General features: G+C 43.6%; 1 protein-coding gene across 2 annotated transcripts in view; it reads left to right on the forward strand.

Moving 5' to 3' along the window:
* The window catches only part of Sh3bgrl2 (SH3 domain binding glutamate rich protein like 2), a 55,200-nt gene extending 36,212 nt beyond the window's left edge, over positions 1 to 18,988 (forward strand). For both annotated transcript variants that reach the window (XM_057768467.1, XM_057768468.1), the window contains 2 exons: positions 11,270 to 11,350; positions 14,872 to 18,988. In XM_057768467.1, the coding sequence (XP_057624450.1) occupies positions 11,270 to 11,350; positions 14,872 to 14,883 (93 nt within the window). In that variant the 3' untranslated portion in view covers positions 14,884 to 18,988. The remainder of the gene's footprint in view (positions 1 to 11,269; positions 11,351 to 14,871) is intronic.
* The last annotated feature ends 8,129 nt before the right edge of the window (positions 18,989 to 27,117 follow it).

Consider the following 27,117-nt stretch of genomic DNA (forward strand, 5'->3'; position numbering starts at 1 on the left):
CTCCTTCTACTTGTCCTCTCTGCCTGCCAGCCCCGCCTATCCTTGCTCCTGCCTCACTATTGGCCATTCAGCTCTTTATTAGACCATCAGGTGTTTTACACAGGCAAAGAATCACAGCTTCACAATTAAACAAATGCAACATAAACAGAAGTCACACACCTAAAAGCAATATTCCCTAACAGTTTAATTGTATTTTTGTTGCACAAGGACACCCAGTTGTTCCCTTCTGTTCTTTAAGAGACATCCTTTCCCTACTGAGTGGCAGCCATGTGTCTATCATTAGAGCATATATTCAAGGTTGCTTTTTGTTTCCACCAATATCGTACTATTTTGATTACCATAGCTTTGCAAATAGTTTGTTCAGGAAGTATCTTTTTCTAATGTGTTGGCTGTTTGGGCTTTTTTTTTTTTTTTAACATTCCTTATGATTTTAGGGGCTCCCCCCCAATTTCTAGGGAGGAAAAAAAACTACTTTTGGGATTTTGGTAGGGATTTTACTCCATTGGCAGTTTGTAATGGGTAGTAGTCACGTCTTAACAAAATTAAGTATTCCAGTCTGTGAACACAGGATTTACGTTACTATGTTGCTTTCATCACATGTTATATGTCCAAGTCTTCATCTTTCATGCTAGGTGTGTTAGAAACACTGTATTCTTCTGAGGCTGTTCCCAGCCTTCTTTTCCAGCCTTCCATTTTTGCTGTGTAGAAATAAAGCTCTCCTGCGTACAAATGCAGCTGACTGCCAATGTGTGCAGGTGCAGCTGACTGCCAGTGTGTGCAGGTGCAGCTGACTGCAAGCGTGTGCAGGTGCAGCTGACTGCCATTGTGTGCAAATGCAGCTGACTGCCAGTGTGTGCAGGTGCATCTGACTGCCAGTGTGTGCAAGTGCATCTGACTGCCAGTGTGTGCAGGTGCATCTGACTGCCAGTGTGTACAGATGCAGCTGACTGCCAGCATGTGCAAATGCAGCTGACTGCCAGTGTGTGCAAATGCAGCTGACTGCCAGCGTGTGCAAATGCAGCTGACTGCCAGTGTGTGCAAATGCAGCTGACTGCCAGTGTGTACAGATGCAGCTGACTGCCAGCATGTGCAAATGCAGCTGACTGCCAGTGTGTGCAAATGCAGCTGACTGCCAGCATGTGCAGGTGTAGCTGACTGCCATTGTGTGCAAATGCAGCTGACTGCCAGTGTGTGCAGGTGCATCTGACTGCCAGTGTGTGCAAATGCAGCTGACTCCTGCATACAAATGCAGCTGACTGCCAGCGTGTGCAAATGCAGCTGACTGCCAGTGTGTGCAGGTGCATCTGACTGCCAGTGTGTGCAGGTGCAGCTGACTGCCAGCGTGTACAGGTGCAGCTGACTGCCATTGTGTGCAAATGCAGCTGACGTTTTTGTGATCATTTTGTGTCATGTGACTTTGCTGAATTCATTTTTAGTTTTCTCTTTTTAAAAAACTAGCACTTAGATATTTGTATAGGATTTAAATCACAGTAATCAGTTTGTGGACTAACCATCAAGGAGTAAGACACATAGCATTAAATAGTCAAGACGTATTCGTGAAAGTCTGGCTGCAGATGTGGCTGCTCAGTCAGGTATTGGTTGACAGTGGGGCTATGGAGTGAGTGCAAAATACTGCTAATTACTCAAGAGTAAAATCCTTTATTCATGTCAGGTCTTAACAACACAGGGCAGCCTACCTGAGATGCAGGTGGCGGTCTTCTTAAATGAAAGACAAACTGGCCTTTCCCTTTAGACAGTTTAAAGGTTATTATTATTATTATTGTTATTATTATTATTATTTGTTTGTTTGTTTGTTTGAGACAGGTTTTCTCTGTAGCTTTGGAGCCTCTCCTGGAACTAGCTAGATGAGTGGCCTTGAACTCACAGAGATCTGCCTGCCTCTACCTCCCAAGTACTGGGATTAAAGGTGTGCGCCATCACCGCCCACCAGTTTAAAGGTTATTAATGTTTAAAAATTGATGGACTTTTTAAACACTCTTTTAGATGATATTTATAATATCAAATGTGTGCCTAAGTTTTGGGTGCGTTACTAACCAATCAGAGACTGTAAGATATTTCCCAGTTTGTTCAGGAGTGACTTGGGACCCGCTGTGACCTCCTTCCCACATAATGCCGTTTTTCTGGAGGAACAGAAAGTGTAACTGTCCAGCAGTGGGTGTGGGTGCTATGCCTCGCCTCCCTTTTCTCTCCTGTAGAAGGAGGTGAGCCCGCACTGACTGCAGCAGAGCTCACTATGTCTGCAACTGTACAATACTCAAGTACAGTATTGCTGCCAGACTGGGCTGCATTTCCATTTTATAAAGCGCAAAGCCAAATGCACGACAAGCAAGTTTACCTAGCCTGCCTGTAAACCTTTACAGTGAAATCTGCTAAAATTGCCACCATTAGACGCTCACCTATCCCACACATATTTTCCTGGGAAATTTCATATTAATTTAAAATTCTGGCGTGTGTCAGCACCGTCTGTGCGAAAGACCAGTTATCTAATCAAGGAGAGATTTCTTCGTCAGCTGCTGGGCCGCACACGGTATTACGTGGCAGGCACCCTTCCAGGGTTAGTGGAGAGCCGTGGGGGAGGGGTGTGTGATTTGGTTCTCGCTGCCACCCCCTGCTCAGCAGCCAGCGTGGGTATTCTTTGCAGCTTTCACTCTCCTAACCATGGTTTTTATTTTGCCGTCTATAAATGTTTAATCTCCCATTTTCACCTCACTGAGATGCTTGCCTCAGAACTGTACGGGGATGAGTCCCTGGGATGTGACTGTCATGAAGATGAAGAATCGTGCTGTGAATGCTGAGAGCCTTCAGCCTGGGGGTTTGAGGCCACCCTTGTCGCAGTTGTTGGAACTCCTGTCCAGACGGGTGGTTTCCTTTCTGTTTACATTACTCTTCTGAGCCATTTGCAGCTAAAGGCAATGAAGAAAGTAAAACCGTGCCGACAAGAAGGGCACATTAATGACAGCATTGAGAGATCAAAGCTGGTTTCTGGAGGATGTGACGTGGAAGTTCCTTCCCTGACCCACCGTCCTTCCTATGCTCCCTCTAGGCCTGAGCCCAGATGCCACCTTCGCACGGAGTTTTGCCTCCTTGCTTTCTGCTTTACTCGTCTATATTCTTTGATTTTCACATTGGATGGTGTTTACTTTTCCTCTGAAAGATAAAGGGAAACTGGCTTTCTTGCAGTTTCTCATTGCTTCTCGGTTTTGATACATGAATACACATTTACACTCGAGGTTGCTGAAGCTCGTTACCCACTCTTCTGCAGTTGTAACTGCTGCGTAAACGTGGCTTATATTCATGTAATTCTGTAAATACTGTTTGCAAAACTCTTTAGCAGTGTGACCAGCCACAGGGAAGGACATATAATCCTATCTTACTAAGTCCCATCAGTTTAAAGAGAATGGTGCAAATGCCAGCATCCAGGGATTCTCCTAAGAAAGTTGTACAGTCACTCACTCCCACGCCCACTTCTTTGGCAAAGATGCAAAGAATGTACTATTTCTTTATATTCCTTTACACTCTGTCTACAAAAATTTTCCAGTGTTGTTGAGTTTTTTGTGTTATTGTTTGTTTTAATGTTCATTCTTACTGGATAATTTCTGGATAATTTCATTGGCCACAGATTTAAAGTTATATCCTACGAAGACAGGTGACTTCATTTCCTGTGTTCTTGCTCTGATGGAAGAACTCGTGTGCTGCAGTTCATTCTTAGGTTGGCCTACCTCTCTGGAAGTCTTTGAGGTGTTTGCTTGTTTGTTTGTTTGGTCCTAAGTTCTGGACCCTGCTGCCTGAGAACCTTGTGCTCAGCAATTGAAAGGACTTTTCAATGTGAACATCAGTTCCCCTCCTTTGGAAAAGTTTTCCTATTCCTTAGACTTTTCATTCTTCGCCTGTCCACCTGCAGGATTTGTTTTATTTATTCAGTGGTTTACGGTTTTTTTTCAACTACTAATTACTCTCTTGATCTTGATGTTGTACTGTGCATGCAAGTGATGCAAGTGACATTCTTGAGTGTTGTCTAGGTCACTAGCCGAATGGACTACTTTTTCAGCTCTACATCATTCCGTTTCCATGTTTTTTTTTTATTTAGCAATCAAATTTAATTTCTAGGAACCCCTTTGCTGTTGTTTTATTTCTCCTCTAAAAATAATGTCTTGTTCTTGTTTTATGGATACAGCATGTTAAATCTTTCCAGGGATATTGAATGTACTTCTTTTGTGGCCTGTACCTTCCCAGCTCTGATTCTGGCTGTTGGTCTTTGACTTATTCTTTTAGAAACCGGGTGACCCTCCCCGCACTCCCCCTCCCGCACAGGCCTGCTTGGATAGGAGAGCAAAGGGAATTGTAGGGGGCTAGACCCTCTGGACTGCTAACAAAAGAGAGAATTACAAAGGAATGAAGGCCAGTGTCTTCCTTCCAGGTTAAGCTTTTCCGTCTCCCTGTGTCCTGAGGTGTCCAGAGTGACCACCTTTGAGCTTCTGTAGTCTTGGTAGGTGCTGCCTCTACAGGTGGGAGCCGGTGTCTCTCAGAGAATCCCAGCTTTCCCAGCACCAGGATGGACAGACTGCCTCTGCCTCTGCAAACACACTATTGCCATCACCTCTTTCCCCCGGCTCTGTGCTCAACTGTTCTTTGGGATTTAGCTCCCCCTCCCCCCAGGGTTTTCTCTACCAGTCCAATTGTAGTTGCTATACATTCTAGGTCTTGATTGAATTTTATTGCTGGTTTATGCCTTCCTAGGCATAACGCTGTCATGTTGTTCCTGCCCCGCTTCATTTCAGATGGCATCCAGACATGACAAGAGGTGACACACATGCCCACACTGTATCCTGAACTAGTTTGGCCAGAAATATTAAACATGATTTCAGAACTGGAGATCCTTTAGTGTTTGGCGTAAGAATTGCTGAGTGGAGTTGTTTGTCTCTTACCTCTCTGTCCTGCCAGGCTTGGGTCTGCCAGCTATTTTTCCCCCTGTATCAAGGTTTCACAAAATAGAATATAGCATTAACAGCTCTTAGTCCAAAAACTGGAGGCTACCCTCAGGCTCCAGAGAAAATGGAGCAGGGCTCTTTGTCTGTCTTAGGTGGCAGCAGCAGCAGCAGCAGCTCCAGTAGTCTTCAGAAGTTAGATTTTTAAGAAATTTCTTCCATTTGAATAAACCAGCTCCTTTGACTCATGTAGACTGCTCGCTGGCTCCATTTCTTGTCCATATATTGTGTTCCCAGCAATCTTCCGTTTGACTGTGCCCTTGTGTGTGGAAAGAATATGGGTCTGTCACTCACTTGCCATTAGTGAGCCAGGGAGGCCACATAACCTCTTAGAGTGGCCCTGTGGGCTTTCCTAACTGCTCTCATAGGAACACTGAAAAGGCAGAGAACTTGAAAATCTTTGTCTCCACCGGCTGTTTAGACCTTAAGAGTCAATCCGCACGCGGGCAATGTCGTTCTGGGCTTTGTGGAAGAATGAGGGTATTGTTAACTCTACCTGCTACGGATTTTATCACGGGCCTATAAATGTCTCAACGTTGTGTTCATTTGAACGTAATACAAGCAGAAGTATAGATGATGACAACCCCGCCGCCCCCATGCATTTCTTAAAATTCCTCCATGGCGCTTTAGCTTTATTCTTCTTAATGGCATTTAGAAGAGCCCCCCACCCCCCCATTATGCTTGATCTGTGAAGCCCAGACGTTCTTCCGTGGCTGTTGCCGTGAGAAGTGATGACTTTTCTTTGTCATCCTCTGTCTTAACCGTAATGAAAACATACCAGCTGTTGAAACCCAGCACTTTAACCTTGAATATGATTTCTGTGTTTGTGTCCTCTGCAGAGTCAGTGTGAATTGATCTTTATAGCCTGGAGTCATGGAGCGGAGTTCTCTGCAGTGTGCAGTGCAGCCCACAGACGTGTATTTACAGATGGCAGCTTCAAAGAGTGCCGTCAGCTGTAGGGAATTCAGCTGGTCTGTGTTAGAAGCCTTGTGTGAATTTATAAACCATAATACTCTTCCCCTTTGGGAGGAATTCTGACACCCACACACACCCACACACAAATACATTTAAAAGTTTGTTAAATGAAACACATTTGATAAGAAAACATTAATTATTTTACTCTTATTGGAATATATTATGGCCTAAGGTCATAAATAAGAAACTATATTTTAATTTTTAAAATTCTGTGATTGTGTTACTCTTAAATGATTTCATATCATATAGCTTAACTCTGAAAGAAATATTAAAAGGTTCTAAACTTTAAATTTTCAGCACTTCATTTTGTCCAAATAGGACAAAAACCATTTATTTTTGCGTTCTTTAGGATTCAACAGGACTATAAAAAGCCTTTGAATGCTAACACATGACATGTCAGTCAATAATTAACAAACACAATTGATCCGCTCACTTGACATAGGTTTTATTGGTAATCTGATGTGTCTGGTAGAAGCCAGATACTGAGTTTAAGAATTACTTTCTGGGCCGGCTCACTGTCTGGCTGTCTAGGTGTCTGGCTGGGTAGTCTAGAAAACCTGATGACTGTGCAGGTCTGACCTCTAGAGTGTGATCCCTGGAAGTTGACTTCACAAAGCTGTCCTCTCTCTCTTTCTCCAAATGTCATGGCATGACCATGCCTCCTCCACATCCGCACATATCATACACAGAATAATACTATAGAGTTTTCAAATGGCTATAAATTATTCTGCTTTTATAGCTCATTACTAACTTTGATATTTGTCGCTTTCTCTTGGGGTTATCTTAATGAAGATTCCTAATCTCTTAATGAGTCTGAGTCTGTAATACAAATAATAAAAAGCTGGGGATAGATATTGGGGTTCAGCCTGAAGATCAGAAAAGCAAAGCAGCCAAGCCACTAGAGAGCTCTTACCTCTATGAAATCTTCAGACTGAAAGAGAGCAAGTTCCTGTCTCGTCCTATCTTATATTCCTCTCTAGTGCTGGGATTAAAGGCGTGCACCACTCAGTTTCTGTGGCTAACTAGTGTAACTAGTGTGGCTGCTGGGATTAAAGGTGTGTGCCACCGCTACCTGACCTGTATGAATGACTAGTGTGGCTGTTTTGCTTTCTGATCTTTAGGCAGGCTTTATTTATTAAAATACAAGTGAAATATCACTAAATAGGTTGGCACTTTTCAGGCCAGAAGGCCCCTAGCCTTAGCTACATGGCATTGAGCTGAACATTGATTGAATAAAAAAATACTTATCATTTTTTGTGAAGAAATGTAGTTTAGGAGAATCTTCTTTTTATAAATTAGAAATTTATAAAATTTATAAAATGAGATTTTTAAATATCTGGCATTTGCAAATACCTTTGTTATTGACCAAAACTTGTAAGAATAGCTTCATTTCAATGTGGATAAGTGGGTTATTGATATTGTTGCTTTTTTTTTCTGCCTGTCTGTACTTTTAGGTGTTACTTGAAAAGTGTATGAAAGTTTATTTTATTTAAATTTGTGATTTGGGGAATGATGATCATTTTGGGGGTTTACAGGTAATTCCTGATGTATAAACATCAATTCTCATTGTAAGGCCTTTACTGTTTTATGTAATATTTTAGTATTACTGCTAAATTCTTCTGAAAGTGGAAAGAAGGAAAATCCAGGTTTTCTAGTAGTCATCTATAACCATAGCAGTGCCCAGGTGGGGCCTGGCCCCGGGCACAGCGTCAGTCTGCTTCTGGCAGCTCCTCCGAGTCTGTAGTTCCAGTGACTTAAGCAGCATGTGATGCAGGGGAGACAGCTGGGGAGGTGTCACGGCCAATCAAGTTTGTGAACCTGACATGCATTGTGCCCACCACTGGCCATGACTGAGCATGCCCCTTTGCTCTCGCCAAGAAATGAATCTGTGAATACTGGTCAGTGCAGGCTCAATTAAAGGGCCCTTTGTCTCCCCCAACTGAAGGGTTGGGCAGGGCCTTCAAGACCGGGTTGAGGATCCTAGGCTGTACTTCATGAACACCCAAAGTCTGCAAAAAAAGGTGTAAAAGGTCAAATGTGCATTGTTCAAACATCAGTGTTTCCTCCTTGGCAGAATATGACATTGGGTACAAATAGGTGGGATTAGGCAAGGGCTGATAATGAGGTCCCATGGTAAAAGTCCAGCTTGGGTTGGTCTGCTGAAGACAAATACAGAAAACTGGGGAGGCTTAAGGGATGACGGTGGGAAGAAAAGACCCATGATGCCTCACACAAGATGTGCAGTGCTGATTTGTATACGTGTACTGTTCACTTGTGTAAGAAAGATGTGCAGTGCTCATGTGTGTAAGTTGTGCAGTATTCATGTGTGTAAGATGTGCGGTGCTCATGTGTGTAAGATGTGTGGTGCTCATGGGTATAAGATGTGTGGTGCTCATGTGTGTAAGATGTGTGGTGCTCATGGGTGTAAGATGTGTGGTGCTCATGGGTGTAAGATGTGTGGTGCTCACGTCTGTAAGATGGACGTGCAGTGCTCATTGTTAGGGTGTGCAGTGCTCATGTAAGACATGGGATGCTCATTAGAGTGGGACCACTTTCTTAGAGATGCATAGTGCAGAGTGAAGACCTGGAACTGGGGTTTGCTTGAGCTGATTAGCTTGCTGCATGGATCTAGAATGTCGCTGAGATGAGAGCTAGAAGTGAATTCTGTTAGAGATGCCCTCGGAAAAGACAGTAGATAGGGCAGAGGCAGAACATGGTGGAGAAAGGGTCAGATCCATTGAATTTCCTACAGGAGGATGGATGAAATCCAGCTGTAACGTATCCCTCACCTGTGCCGCCAGACGGTCGTCAGTGGGTTATGGGGAGGAAAGCACACTAGACAGGGTTTTGAGCCTGGATCAGAGAAGCAGTGTTTACCTTCTAATAAAAAGCTTTGTAGCAAAGAATGTGGTCTTTGGATGGAGGTGGGTGGTCCTTGGACTCCCCACAGGGCAGGGAACCCAGATTACTCTTAGGGATGATGAGGGAGGGGACTTGATGGGGGAGGGAAATGGGAGGTGGTGGCGGGGAGAAGGCAGAAATCTTTAATAAATAAATAAACAATAAAAAAAAAGAAAAGAAAAAAGAATGTGGTCTTGTTCTACTTCTGGGTACTTTTCCTGTGTAATACTTCCGGCTTAGTCCTGTGTATAATGTTGTTTGTCTCATATGTTCTAGATGAGCAACTTTTTAATAAAATATGCAATGTCCTAGTAACACTAGCAACCGTTGATTCCTCATCAAGATCTGTTCAAGCTGGGTGGTGATGGACACATCTGTAATCGAGCACTCAGGAGGCAGAGGCAGGAGAATCTCTGTGAGTTTGAGGGCAGCCTGCCAGCCTGGTTTACAACAATTTCCATGAGAACCAGAGGTGCTATACAGAGAAACCCTGTCTCAAAAACAAACAAAAGATCTGCTTCAGTCAGGTGTCTTATGAGTCTTAAACAACATGTTCAGCTCAACTCCAGTTCCCCCCCCCATCTACTTTTCCGCCAAAATTCCCATCAAGTTAAAGCCAAGAGTCACATTAGTTCTCAGTTCTCCCTCATCTACATGTCCAATCCAAAAACGACTATCAGTTTCTGCTTTGGGGATGTGCTTCTGCCTATGTCCCTGTCTACTGCCTCTACTCTGGTCCTGGCTGGGACCATTGGTGGCCTGAATCACCAGTACCCCCTAGCTTTCTCTCTAGTTCTCTTAATGCCCCCCTTCATACCTATGAGTGTTATCATAGAAGTGAGATCATTTTATTCCGTTTCAAAACCCTTATGCTGTTTCCTTTGTATTTAAGGTAAAATTATACAAAACCCAGCACACATGGTACAAGGCACCCTGCCAATTCCCTGCTTTCCCATGCTGTCCTTGCCCTAAATGTCCTTGTTCCCAACCATTTACAGGGCAAACTCTATTTATCCGTGAGACTTGTACTTAACATGCTGAGCCTCTCCTTTCAGATACGCTCCTCCTTGGTTTGGTTCATAAATGACAGAGGAGTAGCTACATAAACCCGAGGCCAGGTTGCCTGCTGGTTAGAATCTGGGTTACTTTGAAGGCCATGGACTCACCTTGCTGATAGGGGCTGTCCACAGAACCAAATATGATAGTTCACACAATTTTAATCAAACGGGGCTCAGTAAGATCTAAACTTCTTAGTTGTTGGCTCATTTAGATTTCATATGTATTTATAATATGTAACAACATTGGCTCTGCTCGGCCAGAAATTCATTGTGCTCAGTGACCAGGATGTGTGCGCCCATGCCCATTTCCTTCTGGGCTAACACTGTGCCCAGTACAAAGAGCCGCTGAAGTTCAAGGGCACAGCGCCAGCAGGAGCCAGCTTTCCCACCTCCTAGCTGTCACTCTTGGGCCTTGATAGCATTCTGCTTTTTTCCTCTGAGCCTGTCCCCAGGAAACTTCAAAAGCAGAATAGAAGCCTTCACATTCTAACTGACTTGACACCTGCATTCCCCTGTGACTTTTCTACAGTTTACCAGTGTTTTTTTGTTTTGTTTGTTTGTTTGTTTGTTTGTCTGTTTTCTGCTTTGTTTTTAACTCTTGGGTAACAAAGTATCAAGCATTTTTATAAAGAGCCTCTTGTTGGTTCCCAGTTGCTCATCCCCAAAGTAATCACACAGAAACTATATTATTTAAATCACTGCTTGGCCCATTAGCTCTAGCTTCTTACTGGCTAACTCTTACATCTTAATTTAACCCATCTCCATTAATCTGTGTATCACCACTAGGTTGTGGCCTACCAGCAAAGTTTCAGTGTGTCTCTGTCTCTGGCGGTGGATCCATGGCTTCCCTTTGACTCTGCCTCCTTTCTCTCAGTTTAGTCTCCCCCACCTACGTAAGTTCTGCCCTGCTGTAGATCCAAAGCAGTTTCTTTATTCACCAATGGTATTCACAGCATACAGAGGGAAATCCCACATCAAAGCATGGCATTGGGAGGCCATGTCCACAGTAGGGTCTAGAGTGTAATCTATTAAGGTCAAAGTGAGTCCATGCAGATAAGTTCTAATTGACACCTGAAGAAAGGGGAATGTGATTTCTCTTTTATTTCTGCTGCCAAATTTTTAATGCTATCCTAGTTTTGAATTAAAGAAAAATCTTGTTATATCTGTGTTCTCACTAAAGGGTGTGCCCTTTCAACTCTAGCATGTTGAACCCACAAGGTGCATGTGGGTCTTCCTTGTCTTACTTCTATGTAGGAATTTTGAAAGCATCAACTATAAAGATAATTGTTGTTTGTTGCTCATTGGTTTTATTTCGTTTTCTTTTTCTAGGACTATGACAGTTTTTTTGAATCAAAGGAGAGCAACACAGTCTTTTCATTTTTAGGCCTGAAGCCGCGGCCAGCATCCACGGTAGGTTAACCTTCTGTATTCAAGGTAGGCCAACCCTCCTACTCCTGCTTTGGCGTTCAGGGTAGTGAACCCTCTGTACTCTCGTCCAGAGCTTATCTCGCTGGAATGGACCTTAGAGGTGGTAAAAGGACACATCTCTACTCCCCCTAAACTTTGAGTCCCTGGTAAATATAGACTGCATTGTTAAACACACTTTTTAACTCCTCTAAATGCCTCCTCCTAATTTTTAACTTCTTTAAATGAGAGTATTAGTTTACTTTTAAGTTATACTCCTGTTCTTGGAAGAGTAATTTAAGTTAGCAAAATAGGTAGCTAGTTTCTGTTTGAATCATAAATTCACATTGCATTTTACTGTGTGTCTGGATTTCACACTTGTAATTTGTTTGGTCCGATTGCAAATATTGAAACAATGTTATATCAGTACTGAACTACTCAGCCTCCCTTTCTCCTGGCCTTGTCGCTGTTTGTTTGTTTTGGGACAGGGTCTTTCTGCCTCTGACTGTCTTAGAGCTCATTATGGTGATCAAGCTAACCTTGAACTCACGGAACTCCTTCTGCCTCTGCCTCCCAAGCACTGAGCCTTCCTGTCTTTATTTCTTAAATAACACAGCATAAGACCTGTTTGCGTAGCTATCTGTTTGTTCATAACATCTCCGTGTGGGCAGACATACATGGCTGAATTACAGGTACTGTGAACTAGAGAGACGAGAGAGAGAATCCTGGGGTCCCAGCCAGGCCCTGAGAAGGATCACCACAGATGCCAAGGGGCAGCAGCTTTATGCACGAGCAAAAGCAAAGCCACATTTGAGAGGCATCTCCAGAATGCAACAAAAAGAGATACTGCGTACAGTTCCTAAACCAATCCGAATATTTTTAAAGCCTCTTTATTGAGTCATATGACTTTTGAAAAACATGAAGACTGGAGAGGAAGGGGGAAGGGATGGGGGAGGGGGAAGAAAATGGGAGGCGGGGAGGAGGCAGAAATTTTTAATAACAACAAAAAAATGTTTCAATAAACAAAAAGACAAGGGAAAAAAAGAAAAACATGAAGAACCTGAGTTTGTCCTGTGCTAAGACTTAGAAATAATGGATATTCCCACAACTGCATAAAACACAAGATTTACTTTTTAAAACAATAATACTTACCAAATAAGTTAATAGTTTGGTTACTTCATTTAAAAACACTGGTTTGGGGATTAGAAAAGTAATTTAGGCTTATTTTTTAAAATTGGAAAGGTGTAAATACATATAAAATAGAATATTAAAATCACCACCCAGAACTGACCACATTGACACTTTTCCATTTTTCTTTCTATACATAGTAATCGAGGCTTGGCTCTGTAGCTCAGGTTGAGGGGAATTCTAAAGCGTGTATTTTTAACACAGCTGAACCTGCAGTGCATTCTGGGAACTTTGTAAGTAACAGGTCCTCTGAGGCTGCCTGGGACAGGTACAATCTCAGGAGCACCTGTGGGAGGAAGGCAGAGGCCATCAATAATAGAACTCCTCCGGCAGCACCTGGGGAGCAGAGCGCCTGGGAAAACGGGCTTTGTTTTAGCATCAGCAAGCCTGCAGATGGGTTGTGGGTGGTTCCTGTGTGCAGGCTTCACAGAGGCAACGCCCACGCAGAGAGTATTTACAGGTTCCTAAAGCTATTTTTATACAAGTTAGACATTTGAATATTTCTTAGGAAAATGGGTTCCGTGCATGAAATATTTCACCTAAAGATGTTAAATAATCCAGATTTATTTTCAAAGAACTGGAGGTGGGCAGTGGCTGGGGCAAGGATTACCTGATGGCAGCAGGAACCCCATAGGCACCATTGTCTGTGTCAAAACCTCCGAGAAAATGCAATGTGCCTGCCGTCTTTGTTCTCATGTTCTCCAAAGGTACAGTTCCTTAGAGATTTAGCAAGCTGTTGTTTTTTGTTTGTTTGTTTGTTGTTTTGTTCTGTTTTCTTTAGACAATTAGCCTGGGGCTGTAGTTCAGTCATTACATGCTTGCTTAGCATGTATGACACCCAGGGTTTGATTCCCAGCATGCAACATCCCTTTAACCCTAACCCTGCAGAGCTGTGAAGGGTGGGGATCAGAAGTTTAAGGTCATCCTCTGTTCTATAGTGAGGTCCAGGCCAGACTGGACCACTTGAGACCCTAGCTCAAAACAGTAACGGAACCCCACAGTGTCTTCTCCTTAGCATTTGTAAGGGAAGTTGGGGGTCTGTGTAGAGTCTATTCTCACATGGTGCCTGAGCAGTGATATTTGGTCTTAGACCCATTGAAGCTTATCCCTCAAAGGACATAAAGGGCCTGGAAATGGAGTTCCTAGGTAGGACCCCTTGGGGCAGAGTACACAACTCTGGCATAGTATCCGTGCCACTTGGGCACTTGAGCCCTCAGAGCCTTAGGCACAGCAATATATATCCTTCATCTTCCTCTGCGAGGGGTGGGATTGTAAGCACTAGTAAGCAGTCCCCCTTTCTAGTTGCTTACTTTGCACATTGGTTAGCATTCATAAGAAGTCTACATTTGATGGCATGGACAAAGTGGTCATAGCTGTGATACAGCGGAAGTGACCCTGCCCTTTCTCCCACCACTGCAGCTGACACACATAGAAGACAAAGCCGGGAGGCACAGAAGCCCACGTAGCATCTGTGTAGCCCCCACAGTAGGTAGGAGAGTGTGCAGGCACCGGTGGCTCTGACTGGACTACTCTCCAAAGTGGACAGAGCGGGGAAGGGCAGTGATCACTGAGTGGTGGCCTAATGGCCACCCTGGCTCAGGACACACTGTTTGTCTTGCACAGGGACTTTTTAAAGGAAAAGGTAAGCGGATTTCTAGCTGTAATGTGAGGGTTTCCACTTCCATCAGAGCTGGGAGAGGTGGAGGCGACAGGAGTCAGCAGTGACTGGCCACAAAGTTCATTATTCTAATAGACTCCAAGCAGATCCTGTTATGGAAATTTCTGCACCCAGGTCCCTAGCAATGGGGTGATTTTCAGAATACATAACAACTGATTGTACTGCACACTCTTTGGCCATACCTGGATCAAATTGCAGTGACTTCATGGGGACCCTTGTTTAACTGGGTCATGGGAACAGACGAGAGTGCTGCCTGGACAGTTGGGACGGTGATGCTTTATGAATGACGTTGCCATTCTGATGATGTCATTCACCCAGCATCACCCTTAACCAGCACCTCTTTGTGCCCCAGAAAGCTCACAGCCACCTGCTGTGAGCTATTAGCACAGCAGCATTCAGAGGAAGGAGACTTGGTGGCTGCCGAAAAATGAGGTTGGGTGTGTGTGATTGCAATCGAAGTTCTGGCTTAAAAGTCAGGACTATCTCCTGTCAGTCATAGAGGGTGACTCATGACCTCCCCTTCTCTGTTCCTGACATGAGAGAGAGAGAGAGAGAGAGAGAGAGAGAGAGAGAGAGAGAGAGAGAGAGAGAACTGCCAAAGGCAGATTTTCTTGTCACTGTAATCTAAGAACTATGCCTTTCTCCCTCTTCTGTGTAATAGGCCGAGCCTTAGACATAAAGGGTGAAGGTGACGGAGTTGCATTTGGAGCACCGTGGTACTCAGCACATACCTGCTTACCTGATGCATCACTGTGACAAAGCCACACGCACAATCAGCAACTTTGCTTGACCTGGAAACAGTGTTTTTGGAGGACGTGAGGATGATGGGGACTGCGTGATTGTTCTAAGCTAATCGGGGCTCTGGTGGTGGAGTTTCTTCTTTTCTCTTTTGCTTGCAGTTGCCTCACCTGAAAATACCACCGCCTGTTATCGTCTGCTTCCTTAATGACTGAAGGCCAATGGGGCAGCACCATCGGGGAGAAGATGTTGGATCTGCCCTAAATCTTACTAGACACCAGTACTGCATAAAACCATTCCTCTCTAAGCCACCTGCATTGCATCCTTGAAGCCAGTTTGCCAAGATGGTAACGACTTTGAATCAGAAAGGAGAAAAACAATGCTGGTTGGCAAAGGACATTGAGGGTTCTTCTTGCAGAATCACAAATGTCACCACTCTGGTACTTTGTAATAACCTGCTGAAGAAGTTAGATGCTCTCAACTCCTTTCTGTAATGGGACCTCTCACCCGATCAATTCTGCAGGCTCCTACAGGTGCTTCCAGAACCGCCGCTGCAACATTGCACTACTACAGCCAAGTTACAGGACAGAAAAGAATTGCTTTCGGGGAAACATCTCCTTCCTTATCCCTCGCAAGGGGGACGTCTCACTGTATGCATAAGACTGCTTGAGAGATGTATTTTAAGAAGTAAATTAATAAGAAGTTTGCTCTGTCCATATGCAAAGGCATTTTCAGCTCTTGTAGTTTACTTACACACACACACGCACGCACATGTGCACATATATTTTTAAATGCAGCTTCCCTGAGTAACAGCTGCTTGTTCTATTTTGTGAAGGGATTATATTTTTGGAGAAAGGAAATACTCGGTTAGATATATTTTGTGAGCTGTTGATGAAGTGCATTGGAAGGCGCCAGTACTGCTGGGGCTGGGCTTAGCGGAAGAAGACTTGCATAGCACACACAAGCTGCTGCCCTCAGCTCCAGCACCATAGGAAACAGACACCAACACTGCTTACCATTTATTCTCTGTTCATATTCAGACCAGTTCACAGTCTCAGACTTTTCAGAATAACACAAACACACATTCTTGCTTCATGTATGAGAACAAGTGAGATTTCAGAGAGCATAGAGAGAAGGGGCTGTCTAGGGGGTCGTCCATCGATCTTGAGGAGCAAAATCCCTGCTCCCTTTGGGCGGACACTGGTACACACTGAACAGCTCTAGTTCATCAGGGCAGAGATTATCTTTCTACATCCTGGCATATTTTAGAGTTAATTACCAAACATAGGGCCAGCCTTCAATGGGATAAACTCAGGGGTGACTGAAATCTCCACCTACCCCTAGCAGCGTGATGTGGGACCTTTCACTCTGACTGTGAAAAGGAAATGTTTGAGAAATTGAAAGAGCAGGCTAGCGGCTCTCTCTGCCCCCTGCACCATGAGCTAGGATACATGTTCTGAGGCGTTTTTTTGAATGCTAAAATTGAGATCCCAGCCTGAGAGTTGCAGACCTATTACAGCTGGAAGACAGGACGGCTTTCTTCATGAATGGACCAAATGCCTGACATAAAATTTTCTCTCCAGAGAAAGCTTGTCGAGTCATGGATATTACTGGCTAGTTGGTATTAAACAATATCCAGGTCAAACTCCATTTGATAAATCCCAGGGACTTTTGTGTTTTGTTTTGTTTCCTTTCTCTTCTAACTGGATGTCGTGCTTGAGTTTGTGAGTCTTCTGACGAGACACATGTCCATTTAAAATAGAGCAATTTTAAAGTTATCTCATGAAGTCAGCCCAGCTTACCTTGACTGAGTCTGTTCTTGCCAATGAGTGCCAAGAACCCGTTTAGAAAAGTGAAGTCTTACCATGTTTTGGATTCTAGGAGCATCACCATACTTGGGAGACAGAAAGCTACCCAGATGTGTCAGTATACCTTTTTGATTGGCCGTACCATACCTGCTGTGGCCTTGTTAAAACACTGAGCAGACAGTATGCTTAGAATTGCTATCACAGTTGCATACCGTTTTCTTGCCATGATTCTTTTTGAACAAACACTGGAGAGTCAGCACCGAAAACATGGGGTTAGTGGATGTTCCTTCTTCCTGTGGCTAGAAATCCACGGTATGGAGTTGACCATAGTTCCCAGGCAATGGTGTGTGTAGAGCACACTGGGTCTTTACTGAGTGACGGACTGACTTTCCTCCTCCTGTCTTCCTTTCCCTCTTTCTATTGCTTCTTGCTTGGGACAGTCTTGCTACGTAGACCTGGAACCTACTCCTTCTACCTCCCTAGTGCTAGGATTGCGTACTTGGCTGAACTAGTGTTCTTATTCCCTTTGGCTGCCTCTAGATTTGGTCACCACCATCTTCAAAGCCTAGGAGAGAGGTAAAGAAGTGCAGGCAAGGCTGTAAGGCCAACTTTCAAGGCAGACTGTTGACTTCCTTGTAGGACTAAGGAAATGTGCTGCTGACACCAAATGGTGCCATTTAAGCCGTAGGTGAGTGTGGAATGCCATACTGCCAAGTGTCCGCAGACCAGAAGAAGATTTAGTTCAGGAAATAATTTGCCAATCCTGGGGGTTTACTAAAATCTAAGAGGAGAAAAAGAAGACATTTTGCCTGGAGATGCTAATACATTTTGGGCTTGTTTTCTATCTTGTAAAGTTAACCCAACATTTTACTTTTATATTGTGTGAATTTAACCATATAAAGATTTTTTTCTTTTGTTACTGAAAGGTACCAAAGACTTTTTATGTTTCATTTGGTTTGTTTGATTTTATTGTGGGATTTGTTTTTTTTTTTCTAGGAATACTTTGATATAGATTTGTCCCTAAGTGTCTGGGTCTACTTCAGTCTGTGTAATTGTTTTCATTTCAGTTTGTTTGTACCTGTCTCTCAAGGCATTGGTGAAATCTCAGATTTTATAGTCTTCATTAAAGGAGAATAAATTCCAGAAAACATGGCATTCTGAAACTGGAGTTGTTTCTTCCTATTCTCACTCCTTTTCCAGCTTTTATTCTGGTGTTGGCTGGGTCCTGTTTCTCTAGGAAGCTGTTTCTGCTGCCATCCATGAAAGGGTTGGACTGTTAAAGTACAGAGCTCATACAGCCACTCCCTTGAGAAGGAATCCTGGGCACACTGGGAGACCAGCTAGGAGGCAAAGACCCCCACCCCACCCCAGGCAGCCCAGGGCTGAGGCAGGTCTTAGACACTTGTCTAGGTATTCTGTGGTCTCCCAGGCACACTCAGTCTACTCTAGTGGTTTATCTGATATTATGCCGAAAATACGATAGGTGACCATGACCCTCTCACTTGGGCTTCCTTTGAGCTGCATTTGGAAGCAAAAGAAAACGTTTCTGAAGGAAAGCAGCGGCTGAGGCTGAACTCACCAAGAAACAATTGCAGAACTTATACACCAGGACAGATGGAGGGTAGAGGAGGGGTCAAAGGCAACAAGTTCTAAGCGGGCAGAAATGTGTCAGCTCATGAAACCAAGTCAGCAAATAACCCTGCCTGCCTGTGACCCAGATTCCAGTGGGAGGGCTTCCCAGTTCTAGACACACAGGCGAGATTAGCATGGCTGTCTTTTCTGCCAGCTTGTATAAGCCCTCACAAGGTGATGGGTCCCATCTGAGCAGGAGGATGAGGGGAGCAAAAGAAAGCAGCCAACACAGCAGCAATCAGTGGGAGGCCAGGTAAGTTGTCAGTACTCAAGGCTACAGCTCGTCTTCAGGGACGTTAATGGTTGTTCCTTATTAAAACCATCCTGACTGTTTAGATTTTATACATGCAGTGGACTACATGCATATGTACACACATATCTACTGAAGTATGAAAGTAATAATAATAACCCCTGTATGCCTGCTGCCTGCCTATTGCCTTTTCCCCTAGGTACCCCTTGGGCCCCTCCCTGACCTTCTCTTTCTCCCTATTGAGTAAAGGGAGCCTCACCTGTATTTGTGTGAATCGAAACCTTTCTACCCTTTAGAGTTTTGTCTCCATGTATGTATCCATAAAGAATAATAAACAGAGCTAAACCAGATAGAGTTTTTTGTTTCTTTTAACATCCATTGCGACGGGAAATTTCATTGTTAAAAATTATTCTACTAGATGAATTTATAAATTTTTTTTCTCCAGTTGCTGACCATTGAGCCTTGCTGTGAGCATTCTTTCATTTGCCTTGTGGTGCAGTTACACAAGAGTGGATCCACACCTTAAGTGGAATTGCTGACTGTACAGTAAGAGCACACAAACCTCCTTAAGGACAGAGTCAGATGGCTTTCTCGAGCTTTTGAACCACTATATATTCCCACAAGAATGCCAACATTTTTAGGATTACATCCCGATCAATCTGTGTGACTGCTAGTCAAATTTGTGCCAAGTATGCAAAATGGATTTGACTTTTAAAAAAATCATTAGTAAATTGAGCATGTTTATTATGGGATTCCTGTGTCAAACTTCTCAGCTGTCTGGATATCTGGATATATTTTTAGTTATTAAATGTTCTGCTTATATCACTGGGTATTGAACCAGGATCTTGCACATGCTAAGTAAGCATTCTACCACTGAGACATACCTCTAGCCCATGAGTTCTTAAAGTGAAATCAGGAATACATAGTCTTTGGAAGCTTTTTTCCAGAAATGTGTGGAATGCACGTGGATGCTTATTCTGGTTTCAGAAAATAAAGGTAAGTATGCTGCTGTAGCCTGTCAGCCATGAGATGTGCTGGGGGCGTCACTGCTCTAGGAGGCTGTCATCTCCGGAAGTGTCTTAGGGCTCATCAGTTTGTTATTTGGCAGGAAATCAATGTCATTAACGTTGCAATTCCGTTTGCTGTCCTGGATTTCAGCAGAAGGAAGTCTTTATGCAGACTTCATGTTCATGTGTGCATGTATGCTTAGGATGTCAACATACAGTGGGCCTGGAGCAATGGGCCAAACATGATTTGACACTTAAAAGAACAGCAGGAAAATCTTTGTTAAATCCCAGGGGATCCATGTGATGCCGAGCATAGCCCAGAGAGTGGCAGGGGCAGCAGTTCACACGTGTGGAGAACTATAAGGAACTAGAATGCAGGATTCTCTTCCTACTAAGGGACATTTTCAGTGGACTCTGGACATTGGTATTTGAAAGTGTATTAACAAAGCTCATTATAGTGAATAAAAGAAATTGAGAAAAACTTCTTATGAAACAGACCCCTACATTATTATACATAATATGGGGCCCTATAATGATAAAAATCATAACCTACCCTTCCTCTGAAGGTTAAGAGCAAGTGTCCCTGAAGTTTTGGGTGGTGCCATCCACTGTACCAGTAAGCCACGTGAGGCACTGAGCCCTTGAAATGAGCCCACCTGGGTTTGTGACATGGTTTGAATGTAAAGATATTTCAGGATTTAAACTGAGTGTGAACATTTAAATGAACTCATGAATAAGTTTTCTATTGGTTACACATTAAAATGGTACTCTGAATTTATTAAGTTGAATATTAAGGTGCTCATTTGCACCCTTAAATGTGGCCGCTGGGATATTTTAGATTACATATGTGGCTTTTATTGTTTCCCTGCCGGACAGCACTGCCTTATAGCATTCTTTTTGCTTCCGAATTTGCACTATAGTAATAAATACATTTGAAATATTTTTAGTCTTGGTAAAATTCTTTATTTCTCTTACTGAAAAATGTGATTACCTTTGGGAGCATAATCTTCTGATATAGCTGCCAAAAGGACGTTTTCATTCTGCTTTTTGCCCCCATAGCTCGAAGCATTTTTGTAGTGAAGGGAGAGTCTATTCTGGACACCCGCAGTGCCATGCTTGTCAGAATGCTCAACATCTCTGTCCAGACTTCTGCACATGCACCCCCCCCCATCCCCACCTCCCCATCAGTTTACAGAGCTCCACCTAGAGCCAAGCTTTGGACTGTCTTAGACCCCAAATTATTTCTATGTACCTAGTGATTTTATTAGTACAAGTCATGAAACATATTGGCAAGGAGAAGTATCAGAGAAGTTAAACAGATAAAAGAAGTGGGAAAATAATATTAGTAACACAAATCAGATTAGCAAGAATGTTGTTCTTGAATGTGGTGTTCTCCCCATTCGAGAAAGTGAAATCCTACACACGCATGCAATTCATTAACGTGGCACATTATGCACCCCAAAGCAGCAGGACTTGTAGCCGAACAGAATGCAGATGACTGGCATCTCTCATGCTTGCAAGAGCTGTTCAACTAATTCACTCTCACTACTATTTTATTCCCAAAGTAATAAAAAGAAGAAAATCCTTTACTCAATTATTCTTAATGGCAAGAGAGCTAGAGCTTTACCTTGAAATTAGTATTCTAAGAGAATAGGAGAAGGTACTTTAAAACCCTGGGCAGCTTATTTTAATCTTTGGCAATATGACCAGAAAGAAATGTCCAAAAGGCAGATTAATTATCCATACATTTTTGTGAGCTTTGCAGATAACTGAGAAACTGAGGGCTAAGTCCCAGGAATGTTTGCCACAGCTCTGCAGATAATAGCTGGTATCTGTGTGAGCCATTACATTCCCCTTTGAAAACAGAAGATACAAAGTGCCACCGTGGTGGATGCCGAGGACAACGGCCTCGCTTGGAGGTCCATCAGTTTGTCAACAAGAAGACTTGCCCTTCCTTCTCACCCCTGTCTTTGTGGTAAACCACTCTGGATGCGCTGCCTGAAACGTGGGCAGCAGCTAGCTGGGTGACAAGATGTGACAGGAGCCACACTCCAGTCTCCAGCCTGGGAGTCCAAGTGACTCCAGCTGCAGCTCCCTACATCGGGTGTCCTAGCGAGTGTTCGCTAACATTGTGCTGCATCCTAATCATGCATGAGGAACTGAGTATCAGCAAGTTAGTCTGCCTGCCTAAAAGGTGGTTTGGCAAGCGGGATTTTAGCTGCTAAGATGACTAACATTCATAACTGTGGACAACTACTGAAGAGCAGTAAGAAACTCCTTCCCCCGCCAGAGCTCACACAGGGCACCATGGCGCCTCTCAGTGAAGGAGAGGCTAGTGTGGCCAGTTGTGGCCAGCTTTGCTTGAACCTCGGTGTGCAACTAATTACATCTGCACTAAGTGCAAGCAAAGACTACTGGAACCTAGACAGCTGCTACCTGGAGGAGGTGTCTACCCCAGGAGTCATCTTTTTAGCTAAGTGCAGAGGGTAGATATTGGTCAAAGTCAGTTCTCTCCAAGGTTTTCCCCATTAGTAACAACTGCTTATTAGTGAATCTTACCAAGTGGCTCTTTGTTGGTACTGTTTTCAGTATGTTGTTATGATTTTCATTCTAGTGATTTGCTCGTGGAATTGGTATCATATGGTAATTTGCATGACATGTCAGAAAAAAAAGCTTCTAAATTAGCTGTCCAGCTAAAGCCTAAGAATCTGTGCGCTCGCTCTCTCTCTCTCTCTCTCTCTCTCTCTCTCCCCCTCCCTCCCTCCCTCCCTCCCTCCCTCCCTCTCTCTTCTTCCTCCATCTCTCACACACACTGTGTGTGTGTCCTATTGTACTGGCGTTGAGCCAGGGCTTCCTACAGCCTAAGCCAGTGTTCCTATCACTGCCGATGTCTCTAGCCTTTAAAATCTTTTTTTAAAAATTATTTCTTTGTACCTTGACTTTAAGTTGGTAAACTTCTGAGAAAGGAGAAGGAAAATCAAACAAACCTTTCCTTCTTGGATAATGGCGTAGTCACCAGTTCATGCCCAGCAGCACGAGTCAGAAGACGCTACCCTAGGACCACTGGTGGGGTTTGCTGGCGGCAGGGTGAATGCTTATGTTTGCCTGCGGTTGAAGAGTGCCTAATGCCTTTGCCAACCTACCTGTGAGTACAAATGTTGGCTGTGTGGGTGTCAGACATTTCTTCTCTAGTGTATTTAATTTTCTTTAGTTTGTCCTGCTTTTGGACTAAGAGAGCCATTACTTTTGTGTCTTCTTTTTACTTGTGGGCCATAAATTTGTCACAGGTATGTGCAATATTAGCAGTTTATTTGGTAAGTCACTATATGGCTAAGAAGTCCCGATTTTTTTCGTACTTTATCACTGGAACTTTGATTCCTTATCTTTTTTTTTTTCTCCTGCTGACAGCTATAAGTTTGAAATATGTTAGGGTAAGACTATTTAGGAGATAAGAACCACACAGTGATTTAAACAAGGGAGGTGAATATAAGGAATTGTTGAACTCTGATTTTTTTTTTTTTTAAGAAAAAAAAATCCTGTCAGATATAAGAAATCCCTGGGTGGGGGGCTGGGTGGAGAATATTCAAGAAGGGAAAGCGTGAAGGGAGGCTGCCCTTCAGAAGTCTTTGGAGAGATTCAGTTGTAGTTCCTGGATGGCAAGAGTTTTCTGGGCGAGCAGGAAGCAACCCATGGAGTATAGCTAGGGCTTGCTGAGTAAGAGGGCAGCCATGCTTACAGAAGGAGCAGGTAGCAGTGTCCAAAAAAAGGCCTAGTCCACACCAAAGGGATTATCACAGGTCAGGCCAAAGGTGCAAGGTCCCTAAGGAACCACGTGTCTCACAAGCTACCCTCACTCCTGACCTACTGTGCAGCAGTCAGGCACAGTAGGAGAGCCCCTAGACAGGTGTCTCTCCAGTCTCTACTGGGAAGGCTAGCATCGTGACCCTTCAAGAGAACAATGCTTAATGGAACTCTCCCCATCACCACAGAGCAGCCATGGAAGAGTGAATTTGGAGTTAGGATAAATCAGTGACTAAGACGCCATGAAAGGGTTCTCTAACAGGAAATCTCATAGTGTCATCTGGAGTCAGTCATGTTAAGAGCTAAAGGATGAGCATGCCAGTGTTTTGTAAACCCTGGGTAATTTAGTAAAAATGTCTTACTGGAAATCCATATGCCTTGCTGGCTGACCTTGGAGAGCTCGTGATAATTAACTGAGGAATGACTTGTCACAGACACAAGTGTGACTGGAAAGGATTCAGAGCTCGGGCTTGGTCCTTGTTCTGATGGTTTACCTGGTTTCTTCAAGCTGATGAAATTCATTTTATTTGTGAGGGCTTACACATATATGATCCCACAACTTGGGGGGCTGAGGCAGGAGGATTGGACGTTCAAGGTCAGGGTGGGCTCCATAATAAAACCTAACCTATATATGTTTTAAGTAGGAAAAAGGAAATACTACAGGGCTGACGTATATATGTGAAACTTGTAATGTAATTTCTCATGTAATCAGGTATTCATGATAAACGCTAGCTTGTCTTAGCCTTGGTCTTAGCCTAGTCCCTGAACTGCAAACAGTAAATAAGAAGAGCACATTAATTCTGTAGTATCTAAAGGACCTGGCTATTAGCATGTGCTTGGGCTTATGTATGCATTCTCATCACCCTCTTCCTCATTTACTCATGTTGCAAATAAAAAAAAATCATACCTGAAGTGAAAGAGCAAACAGGTCTCATTAGGGAATGGCACATGCCAGCCTCTGTAATGGCTTGCACCCTGACTCAATTCAAGACATCCAGTGAGCCGGTGGGTGAATAGACGGTTAGATCGGTGACCCTGCCACAGACCCTCTTATTAACTCCAAGGACGTACAAAGTCAAAAATTATTTTACTGACAAAGTAATTGGCTATGAATGACGCCTGGCCCAGGATGTGGTTTTCCTGTCTGGTGCTACTCTACTTCCTTCCTTGAGCCTCAGCGTGTGTCTGCTTTATGTTTTGATTTTATCACGAGTACCTCGAGGGTTTGTGTGCCAGCAAGACACATTAGCCAAGTCAAGAGCAATATCAACCTGCTGATTGCAGTTCGGAGTGCCAGTACCATTGTGTACCTTGATAGGCACGTGAAGGTCCCTCCCCGTGTGGCTTGTCACAGCACTCTGACCATCACAGTCTTCCTTGGAAAGGTGCTGTGTGAAAGGATGTTGTGAGGAGGCCGCTTGTTTGTTCCCTGCTGCCCAGAACCGAAATAATCACACAGAAACTGTATTAACTACAATACTGCTTGGCCTATTATGTATATTTCTACCTCACTCATTTTTTTAAATTAGTCCATTTTTTATTATTTTATATTTTACCGCAAGGTTCATTTTCTTTCTTTCTTTTTTTTTTTCTTGGATTTTCGAGACAGGGTTTCTCCGTAGCTCTTTTGGTTCCTGTCCTGGAACTAGCTCTTCTAGACCAGGCTGGCCTCGAACTCACAGAGATCCCCCTGCCTCTGCCTCCCGAGGGCTGGGATTAAAGGCGTGCACCACCACCGTCCGGCTTGAGGTTCATTTTCTATCGGCAAGGTTCCGGCTACTGTACCAGCTTGTGTCTTTCTCTTCTGGTGGATCCATGGCATCTCCTGACTCTGCCTTTGTGTGTGTGTGTGTGTGTGTATCTTTTAGCTTGGCTTTACTCTGTTAAACCTTTGGCCAAAAGCAGCTTTTTAAATAACCAGTGGCAATAAAGCATATTCTCAGCATATATCACCTCTCACATTGGAGGAGGTGCCCTCAGTCCTGAGCAGCAGTAGGCTCTTGCTGTGTGGACTATGTGGATGTCCACACAGCAGTACTTAGCACTAACATTGGTTCTAGAAGCTGACTACCTTCAGCCGAAAGCCCAGAATTTGTCAGACATAAACTGCAATGCCAGCCATGTAGGGAGTTTGGGGACTTTAGGAAAGTGTTATTTAACTGAACAGCCTGATTTTTTTTTCAATAACTGAGAAGGGCTCACTGTTTCTGCTGTACTATACAAATAGATTCAAACCTGATATTTTTCTATACTATCTCCTTTATCAATATCATCAGTTCATTTAGTTTCATGCGTATTTTGTAACCCTTAACTAGCCAGTCAGTGTAGACACTACCAACTTTTGGGTTGTTGCTCTGATTCAGAAAAACAAAAACAAAAAAGCTCTGGCCTTTCTGTTTTTTTTTTTTTTTCCTAGCCTCAGTTCTAAAGCCAGAAATAAATATAATTTCCTAGTAGAAGCCTGACAGAAATCTGGCAGTTCAGCAGTTACTACATGGAGCCCTTAATATCTGAGCTAACTGCTGTTCAGTATTTTTCTTGGGTGGGAACAAGTGGGTGGGTGGTAAAAACAGCACGTTCTCTTGTCTTGCAGTAACTGAGATTACAGTCAGAGTGAAGTTCTTTGACTAATAATAACTTTGCATATACCAAAAGCTGTTGGGAAATGACTGCATATATGTTAAATGCAAGGTCGAGGAAGCTCTCCTATTTTGATCTATGTATGTAGATATTACATACTATATAACATGTATGTGTGTCTCGTTGTATACATCTTAGTGGATATTTGCCTCAAGTTTTAGTTCTACTAAATTGCAGAGAGAAGGCCAAGGCGTATCTTCCAATAGGATCTTCTTATGATTTAGTCAGTGTTAGTCTTGGCCTAGGCTGTGAAGTGTGACCTTCAGTAACAGTAAGCTAGAAAGCCAGGCTAAGGGAAAAGTGTGACCCCGAGACAATGCTGTGGAGCCAGAGAGATGGCTCACCTGTTAGTGCACACTGTTCTTATAAAAGACCCGAATACAGTTCTCTCCATCTGCAGCTCACACTGCCTGTAACTCCAGCTCCAGGGGATCCAGTGCCCCAAGGCCATAGACACCCGCACTTTTTTGTGTGTGTATGATAGGTTTCTCTGTGTAGTCCCAGCTGTCCTGGAACTTGCTTGCACAGTAAACCAGGCTGCCTCCCAAGTGAAGGGATTAAAGGTGTGCACAGCCCACGTCCCAACTGAAATGCATTTTTATAAGTAAGCAATGTTAATGTCAAAAGGAAAGGCTCAGTCAACAGTTTTGGAAAAATCGTGCCACATTTTAATATAAAGACAGAGTCTCTGTGTCTGGTCAAATGGAAGAAAGCCAGTCCTAAGGGACAGGCTGGTTCCTTACAGCAGGCTTCATCCTTCCTCTAAGGCTGTGCTCATTAGTTTTTGTCTACTTGACACAAACTAGTCCCATGGATAGAGGGAACCTCAGCTGAGACCTTGCCTCCATCAGAGTGTCTGGTGGCCATGCCTGTGGGGTGTTTTCTTGATTGATGGTTGATGTGGGAGGTGGGCAGTCCCAGCCCACTGGGATTAGTACCACCACTGGCCAGGTGGTCCTGTGTGGTAGAAAGAAAGCTGGCAGAGTGAGCTATGGGAAGCAAGCCAGTGTCCAGCACTCCTCCACAGCCTC

This window comes from Chionomys nivalis, chromosome 4, assembly GCF_950005125.1.
Source record: "Chionomys nivalis chromosome 4, mChiNiv1.1, whole genome shotgun sequence".
NCBI lineage: Eukaryota > Metazoa > Chordata > Mammalia > Rodentia > Cricetidae > Chionomys > Chionomys nivalis.